The 9,210-nt window shown below is 47.9% G+C and overlaps 1 protein-coding gene across 2 annotated transcripts; it reads right to left on the bottom strand.

Annotated features, from left to right (window-relative positions):
* Positions 1-3,779: 3,779 nt before the first annotated feature.
* Positions 3,780-8,952, bottom strand: SOCS3 (suppressor of cytokine signaling 3). 2 transcript variants are annotated; one of them, XM_051995487.1, is made up of 3 exons: positions 8,875-8,952; positions 7,297-8,167; positions 3,780-6,448 (listed from the first exon to the last, which is right to left on the bottom strand). In XM_051995487.1, exon 3 carries the CDS (start codon positions 6,316-6,318, stop codon positions 5,632-5,634), a length of 687 nt encoding a protein of 228 aa, XP_051851447.1. In that variant the 5' UTR covers positions 6,319-6,448; positions 7,297-8,167; positions 8,875-8,952; the 3' UTR covers positions 3,780-5,631. The 2 variants fall into 2 exon arrangements, with proteins under 2 accessions (XP_051851447.1, XP_051851448.1); XM_051995488.1 differs by lacking the exon at positions 8,875-8,952 and having other exon boundaries at positions 7,297-8,233.
* Between the last annotated feature and the right edge of the window lie 258 nt (positions 8,953-9,210).

The following is a 9,210-nucleotide window of genomic DNA, read 5'->3' as shown; positions in this document are numbered from 1 at the left end:
CTTAGGGCCCGTGGCAAACTCCCCTTCTGCAGCCTGGCCATTTCTGTCCCAAAGATCCTTTTTCCTACCCCCCTTTCCCTTCTTTTACCCTTCTTTTACCCAGACCTCCCTACTGGCCCACCTCCTTCACCCTTGACTCTAGTTCCTTTTCCCTGGCTCAGAGCCCACAGGCTTATATTCCTCTCCTTCCTTTCCCTTCTCCCCCTCCCCCCAGGGAGGTGCGCCTGGCAGTCTCCCTGCCTAATTTCCTGGCACTGGGCTGAGAATAAACAGTGCTATTCCGCCTGTAATCCTATTGCCATGGAGACATAACTCTGAGGGGGGAGGGGAGAGGAAGGGGGTGAAGAGAGAGGAGGAGAGGGGGTGTGACCAGGGCTGTATCAGATGAGCAAGGACACTCCCCGCTTTTAGCGCTGGCTGGGAAGGTGCCACCCTCTGTACTCTGTGTGGACATTCTTCACATAACTCCGTCAGGGTTTCTGGGGTATCCGGGAAGTCACTCTTCCTGGCAGGGGGGAAAGTATTTAACTATGTGCTCAGCACAACGCTACTTAGATGGCGGCCGTAAAGATTAGGGGGGGAGAGGAGAGGGGGCTTCTCCTTGTAAATTACTGCAAGCTCATTTTCTTTTGAGAGGAAGATTTTTCCTTTCAGATTTTGACTAATCCGTCTCCATTCTTCCCAGCCCCCTCTTCCTCCTAAACCTCCGCCCAATCGGTGGCCTCAGCTTTGCTTTTCTCTCAGACTCTTTTTGGTTTCCCTCTAGCTCTTTCCAGCTTTCTCTTTCTGTGCAGGCTTTGATTTGGTCTCTTTCAGTTTCTCTGCCTTTGACACACCTTTCCTTCTTTCGTCCTTGGTCCTTAAGGGGAGCAAATGTACAGGTGAACTGCATTCCCAATATTCCCTTTATCCCCACACCATCCAGGGAAGAGTTAGGAACATTTGGTGAGACACCCCTAGCCTCTTCTGGCAATTCTTTTTCCAAGTTGAAAACTGGGGATGGAAATATGGGAGAAGGGTGCCTCCCCATGTAAGAGTCTAGAATCTCCATAAAGCTGCAAGAGAGCTTCCGATTCATCTCCCTTATTTACAAATGAAAAATCTGGACCTCAGAGAGTGGGAAGTGATTTACCCAAGATCACACAGGCAATAATTGGCAGAGCCAGGATTCTAACAAGGACTTCTGACTCCAAATCATGAGCTCATTCCAAGATCATCATCTCCCTGCAGAGCCCAGTAGAGTACTGCAGCTCTCAACTCTTAACAAGGCAAAACAAAATAAAACCTTGGCCAAAATGATTCTGCCGAGAAGGGATAAGGACTTCTTCAGGTAGATAAAGATTTCAGTTTTCAAAGATTTGCCAAATGATAAAGAAGAATAGAACCTCTAACAAAGCTTGACTGTCCCTAATGAACATTCATCCCCAGCATTATATTTGGTTGGATTCCTGCCAATACAATTGCTTCTCATGAGCCAGTCTTCTTACTCTAGAGTGTTCTTGTCAATAGAACTTGCAATGTAAGCTTTCCTCCTTCTCCTCTTCCTCCTTTTCTTCCTCTTCCTCCTCCTCCTCCTTTTCCTCCTCCTTTTTCTTCTCCTTCTCCTCCCTCTTCTTTTCCTCCTTTTTTCCCCCCCAAAATAGAGAAAGGTAGTAGAGAATAGACAATGGTTAGACTTTCCCCCTCATATTTTGAATGAGGCAAAGGTTCAGTTTAATCAGACACCCAGTCCCTTCATTCAATTCCAAATAGAGGAGATAACTGAGGAAGGGAGAAGAGGTGACTGGGAGAAGGCAGTCTGTTATATTGAACAGTGAGGAAGACCTGAGTTCAAATTCATCCTTAGAAATTTCCTGGTATGATTCTGAGAAAATCACTTAATCTTGCTTCCTCAGTTTGTTTATCTGTAAAATGAACTAAAGAAGGAAATGGCAAACCATTCCAGTATCTTTGCCAGGAAAAACCCCACTGGAGTCAGAAGAGTAGCTCATAACTGAACACTACCACCACCAAGTCCTTTCATAATGGAAATCCTATGATCCTAGGGTATTAGAGAAATTTCTTTAATAGGATTGGAGTTCTAATTCGATAGAGTGAATGAAGGATGAAAGAGTAAGGGATAAAGTTAGAATAACTGGAAATATGGGAAAATGTTGGAGTAATATATGAGATAGCACTGTCAGAATATCCTCCCCTTCCCTATACAACATGGCATTTACCAGGCTAAGACATGGATCTCAAAGCATAACAGAGTAATTTCCCTCAAAATCCATGAAAGTAATTCTTAGCTTGCTAGTGTCCCATAAAAACTTTCCACTGTCCTTGAATGACTCCCTAAATCAAAGGAAATATCACCTCTCCTGAGAATCCCTGAGTGTATGAGCTCTTCAGGTATCTTCCATTTCATCACTAGGATTAAGAATCCTGGTGAGTTTCTGGTTTGTTTTTGTTTGTATATTTTTTAAAATAAAGAAACAAACTTGGCCGGGACTATTCCCTTGGGGCTGGGGATTCAGATGTTCCAGATTTATTCCTGGGTTGGCATGATCTTCTTGGGAGGCAATTGAGAACTTGAACCCATTAACTCCTCCCTGCCCTGAATCCTTGCCTTATCTTAAGTTTGGGTAATATGGCTTTCCCTGCCCCTTGACTTCTGGAGTTGGCTGCCCCTCAAAATTATGTGACTTCTCATTCTCTGTTCATTCAGTGGTGTCAAAGCATGGTTGTCTTCTTGTCACTTTTGGGTTATTTTCCCCAAGAGTTGAGGAAATAAGAAAAAGCAATATTGTGGAATTGCCCTTAAACTCTCATTCCTGAAGCTATTTTATCAAGTGCCTGGGGATCTTTGTTTCTTGTTCTGGTATGTTAAGTGTCTGGAAGTATACTAGGTCCAGGAGAGGCCTTTTCTTAAGAGTGAAACTCCTCCCCACCCTGCTCTTATGAGATGAAAATATGTCTAGTTCTAGGGTGGGCATCTGGGACAGCATTCAAGCTCTGAGGGTAGTAAGCTCTATATACACTAACTGCCATTGGCTCTGCAAAGGGCAACTTGTGGACATTTGTCTAATGTCCTGGGAAAAGGCCACTTTGAATGGTTTGTGCTTAGGGATCCTGGGGAAAGGTGCTAAGGAAGCTGGTCTAGTATCCTAGGAAGTATCCACATTGTTTGGGGGAATTTCATTGAATCTAGACTTGAAAAAGACCTTAGAGATAGGAATTCAAAGACCTTCATTTTAATAAGTTAGATTTGAGGCTTGGAAGTCCTACACAAAGTCACATGGGTAGCAAGTAGGATTTGACCTTCAGCTATAAGCTAAGTGCTCTTTCAACAGCACCATGCTTCCTATTTGAAATGAAATCTCTATCATACCTTGAAAATTTGACAGTTTTTAAGTATTTCAAAAAAATTTTTAAGGAGTTGATGCCATCTTTTTTGAACCACTAATGTGGAGGCAATTTGACACCAGTTGCTCTTACTTTCTCAGAGCACCTCCTTCTTTATTCCCTGAAGCTCAGTTTCCTGTCTTCTCTTTGAAACTCTCCTTTAACTCCTATTTTTATATTCTGGTCCTATCTGAATCAACCTGGCAGGAAATACTCCCTCCCTTTACTAACAAATCAAGGTTATCTTCTCTTTGCCATTGAGAGAGGCCATTGAGGCCTCAGATACTCAAAACCCAAGTGTAACTGGGGCATCTGGGCAGTGGCCCATTCTTTGACTTTTCTGTTATCATAGATTGTAGATGTGCTGAAGAGAGGAAGAAAATACAAAGCTTCCATTGAAGTTTTCATTAAAAAATAGTGCTCTTTATTATAAATTACTGAAATGTATTTTTCTGAATATAAATATAAATATGTGCAAAGTTTGACTTGAATTTGTATTCTGTTGGGTTCTTCAAGCATCTTCTTATCAGCCTCAAAGGCAGGAGGATGGGGGAGAAGGGCAGGGCACAGGGTGGAATCTTTATAAAAGATAGAGTGATTGAGGCAGATTTGTAAACATTTTTAACCAGAAAAAAAAAAAAAAAACAAAACACCCAATACCCAACTGCCTCATCCAAACACCTGACACAGAAAACATGTTTTGTTTTCCATTAAAAAAAAAAAAAAGTTCCAGGTAATTGCTTTGTTGCTACATTCCATGTAGGGTGACAATGATCAGTGCTTTCTCAGAGCAGGGCACTTAAGTGCTACAGCTCCCACCCCTTCTTTGACTTCCCTTGCTATTCATGCCTACAGAGAGGCTAGAGAACTCTTGATTGGAGAAGCCTGGGATTGGGGGAATGGGGAGAGACACCCAGGAACCCAAGAGGCTGCAGGAGAAGGGTTTACTGCAAAAGATACCCAAGGTGGGGCATTCTGAGCATCCCTAAAAGGACTAGGTAACAGTTCAGAATAACGTGAGTTATTCTTCTAGAGGTCTCTTAGAATACATGAATCTCCTAACAATCTACCCCCATATCCCATAGGAGGACTCCATGGATGCTACAACACTAAAATACTCCCATTGTCTGTGATCTTGAGCAAGTCACTTAACTGCTTTAGGTTGGGACTGATGGACCCATTATCAGCAAAGTGTGCCAGTCCCTATCCATGGGACAGGGAAAGTTTTAAGGCAATCCCCTTCCAAACAAAGGAGGGAAAATATGAAGTTTCTTTTTCTGAGCTTTGGGAAAAGAGGCAGTCATTCCCTAGAGGACGATATGAGAACAGAGGATTTAGAAAAATCACCTCCTTCTCCAGACCAACCCTCTCATCAGACTAGTTTTCATTCTCTTTCTCCTCCCTTTCCTTTTTGAATATCAATACTACCCCCAGCTCCCCTTAAAACAGGAGAGGTTATGTGGCTTTCCCCAGAAAGCTGGAATCTAGGCTTGGGTGTTTCCCGGTAATGGGGGGTTGGGAGGAGGGAGAGGGAGAGGGAAAGGTGCCAGAAGTGAGAAGATACTAAGAATGAGAGTCAGCTTCTTCTGGCTGATCCTAGGCCCCTTTCCTTACCTCCTCAGGAGGGTAATATCAGCACACCCTCTTCTCCTGAGGCTGGGAACCAAGACTGGGAAACTATTTGCATTAAGAATCAGATCACTTCCTTGGCTAGCCGAAGGCCCATTCCAGGGGGCCCTCTTTTTCCTCCTCTTCCAGCCCCTGACACCAGCTCAGGTTTCAAGCCATTTTAAACCAAATCAAACAGCAAACAAGTTCCTAGGAAAGTTGGGACATTCACCAGTAGCTAACATCAGTTCAAAATTCCTTCAGTCCCCCAGTCAGGGAGGGGAAGGAAAGGAAAGGAAGAAAAATCAAAATCTTCTTTTTTTTCTGAATTGTCCTACAAGGTCTGGTGACTCCTCCAGAAGTTGGAGAGAGGGAAGGGAGATGACTTTTGGCCACTTTCTCCTCAAACACTTAAGACCAGCCTGCACCCATACTGGAGAGGGAAAAGGGTGGGAGGTGGGGAGTTAGAGGGCAGGCCTCTGGACTCCCTGGCTCTGCTCTGGGTAGGAGAAAAAAGAACTCTCCAATTTGGTTGTATCCTTTGTGCTTATGCTATGTGCCACAGGTGATGGAGGGGCCAACCCCCTTCCCTGCATATTTTGGTGGGGTGAAAGCAGAACATTCACTATCCATCTCCTTTTAAAGAGGGGCATCGTACTGGTCTAGGAATTCTCTGATGGGCCCAGGGAGTTGGGTAACTTTTTCATAGGAGTCCAGGTGTCCATTGACAGTCTTCCGACAGAGGTGCTGCAGGCTGGCCACGTTGGAGGAAAGAGGTCGACTGAGCACCAAGGGAATCTTCTCTCCCCCAGAATAAATGTAATAGGTTCGTTTAGGAGGTGCCCCAGTGAGGGGTTGAGGAAGCGTCTGATCCTGCAAGGAGGAAGAGGGGGAGGCCACAGAGGAGGAGGAGGAAGAAGAGGAGGAAGAAGAGCTGGGGGGCATGTAGTGATGTACCAGTTTGAGTACACAGTCAAAGCGGGGCACCGGCTGGGTGCTCCGGGGATCGCTTTGCAGGGAGAAACTGCCTCCCTCACACTGGATCCGGAGGTTCTTTGTCCCTGACTGGGTTTTAACGCTTAGAGTGAAGAAGTGGCGCTGATCCGAGCTGTCTCGGATGAGGAAGGTGCCCGCGGGTTCAGCGCTCAGCAGAAGGTTAGCTTCTCCACCCGTCACCGCACTCCAGTAAAAGCCGCTCTCCTGCAATTTGCGCACAGCGTTCACCACCAGCTGATATTCGCTTTTGGAGCTGAAGGTCTTGAGGCGCAGGCTGGTGTCCAGGGGGCGGTTCATCCCTGTGGCGGGGAACTTGCTGTGGGTTACCATGGCGCAAGGAGCCAGCTTGGATCTGCTCGGTGGCGGCCGCGGCGACAGCAGTAGAGGCTGCTGCTGCTGCTCCTCCCGATCCTTTGGCTGCTGTCCCCAGGTGTACCGGCTGCTACCACATCCCCGGAGCCTGAGAAGGGAGAGAAGCAGCAGTGAGATGTAGAATGTCACATCATCCCACCCCAACACACAACTGAGGCTGCCTAGATTCCAGAGCTAGGAGATGGGGTCCTATTTCATCACATTCCCCCATCCCACCCCCAGATGTCACTAGGGGAATGCTTACTTTCAACCTATCAGGCTTTGGGGTCAGGTCTAGGTGGGGGCAGACAAATGGGAGAAGACTCCCACAGCTCCACCCATCCCCCGCCCCTAGCACAGCCTGTCTAGCCCCGTGCCAGCGCGTGGTGGGTGCTCTGCCAGCCCTTTCCCGAACTCCCAGCTTGGGGGCGGGGGGGGGGGGAGGGAACGGAGAAGGAGGAGAAGGGGATGATGAAGAGAGTGATTTGTAAACTCCTGTGCACAAGTTGGCTTTCATCAAATGTGTCCAATGGGGGACGATGGTTTAAAAGGAGGCTGAGGCAGGGTGGGTAGTCTGGGGAAATGTTCCCTTCCCGTGCCCATCACTCCCTCTTCACCCCACCCCACCCCCGTGATACACAGGGCGCCTGGATGTCCGGTACTCGGAGGTGGGGGGAGTGTAGCGAAAAAACTGGGGCATTTTCCAAAGTAGGGTTGCTTTAACTCTGGAGGCGAAAAGTGGAGGCTTCCCCGAGCTTTTGTATTTATAGCAGTGGGGGTCGGGGAGCGGAGAAAGCTCCTAATTAAAGGTCCAAACCTCTTCACCTATTCCATCCCACCTTCTTACAATACCCCATTTTCCTGTGGGAACTGGCTTCTAAATGGACTCCGGGAAGGGGAAAGAAACGTCTAAAAAAACACTCTAGAAGCCCCGAAACTGCACTCCCACTTTCTTACCTCGTCCAGTTTGAACAGAGTCTTCGGATTTTAGGCCGTGTGTATCTCCAATACTGTCTCCAACCTTGCGAGGTCCTTCGCAAGCCCGCCAGATGTGGCCCTCGTTGTGGCCAAATGTAGGGAACGGTAAAGTCCACACCAGGGTTCCACGCGTATCTTTTTGGCTTCAGCTCCCTGTCTCCCCTCCCTTTCTCTCTCAAGTTTAGTCTCCTGGGTCCGGGAATAAGTGGGGGAGACACAGCTGGCTGGGTGGTTTGGGTTGTGAGCGTCAGTCTCCCCAGGGCTTGGCCAGCCTCTTTGGCTGGCTGCGTGTATCTGGGAGTCAGGGCGGCACGGGCACGCAGGGCAGCGGGCTGTAATGAGAAAGGCGGAAAGGTCCAGAGTAAATGCCACTGGGGGAGGCAGAGCCTGGGCTATTATACCGGTTGGGCCAAAGAGCCCCGCCTCCCTATTCCTGGAATTGAACTGAACGTCTTCTTGTAACGTTTAGTCAGAGACTGCGAGAGAAAAGGGAGGGAGGAAGCGAGGGAGGGAGGGGAAAGACAGAGACAGAGACACGCAATAGGACAGAGACAGAGACAACAGAGAAAACCCAGGGCACCGAGCCAGACCATCCAGCCCGTTCCTGGTATGAGGGCCCCTCCTCCAGTTGCGTCTCCTCCAGTAACTTCTCATTCACACTTTTTTTTTCCCCCTTCTAAGAAGGTGAGTTTCTGGCAAAGGCGTGAGGCGCTGTTGATTCAGTCTGAGCTGCTGTGGAAGAGTGCAGGGGTGATTTCCTTGGCTCTCTAGTTCTTTTTTTTCGTTTAACTCCGGGTAGATGTCCCCCTACTCCGTTTGTGCTTGCTCAGGCAACCGACGAAGAGGTTTTCTGAGGGATAAAGAAAGCGATGAGGTTCTCCGAGCCCTCCAACCAGCTCAGTGCCCTCCCTCCCCCCCTCCGCCCCACGCCCGCCCGCCCACTCCCGGGGGCTGCCCGGAAAGGGGAGAAACCCTTCAAACCACAGATTCTCCAGAGGGAAGAGAAAAGGTTCACTTCCAAGTTTAGTAAGAAATTAAATTACGCGTGTTTCCCAAAGGTGAAGCTGAGAGCAAATCGCTGGGGCTTGGTAGACTAGACTGGGGCAGGAGCCCTAGTTCGCCCCACATTCTTTTTACACTCTGTTCATTCATTATCTGTATCTTCTGGACCCTTCTCTTTCCATGCACAGTTTATATTGCCCTCTTCTCCCTTACCGCCCACAGATTGAGTAGACTAGATGGGGGCAGAAAATACTAGTTAGCTCCATCTTTTCAGATACCTATTCGTGTTTCCTGCATCCCTCTCCACTCATATCACATGCTCCCCTACCCCGGACCGTATAGACTAGATTGAGTCAGTAGCCCTAGATCACCCCATCTTTCTTCGTTTTTCTTTTCGTCACTTATCCTTATCGTTTGCAACCTTCTCTCCCCATGCACATCCTATGCAGTCCTCGCCTCCCCTCTTAGACTGTGGAGATTAAACTAGAGCTGGAATCCCAGATCACCCCATCTTTCAGCCCTATTGTTTCTGGACACCGCTTTCCCCACGCTCACCCAGTGCTGTCCTTTTCTGTAAGAAACTCTGCCTTGGATGGACTTCTCTCTCCTGAGCTCCGTGGTTGGAGCTGCCAGTCCAGGACAAAAATTCTCCCCACCCCCTCCCACTCCCCCATTGTCCACTAGAGGGCGTCCTGGGGTCTCTGTAGAAGAGAGTTGGCTTGGGCAGCCCCTGAAATCATGATGTGCCCAGAAAAGAAATCTTTTAAGTCTGGAGGTGGGAAGACCTAGGGGTTACCCTGACAGTTTAGATTAGAACAGCAGAAATTGGAATCTGATCTAAGGATGGGCAGGACTAGTTGTTCTCAAAGCAATTTTCAATCCTCCTCCTCC

This window comes from Antechinus flavipes, chromosome 4 (assembly GCF_016432865.1).
Source record: "Antechinus flavipes isolate AdamAnt ecotype Samford, QLD, Australia chromosome 4, AdamAnt_v2, whole genome shotgun sequence".
NCBI lineage: Eukaryota > Metazoa > Chordata > Mammalia > Dasyuromorphia > Dasyuridae > Antechinus > Antechinus flavipes.
Note: the sequence above shows the minus strand (reverse complement) of the source record. Positions and strands in the feature narration are given on the sequence as shown.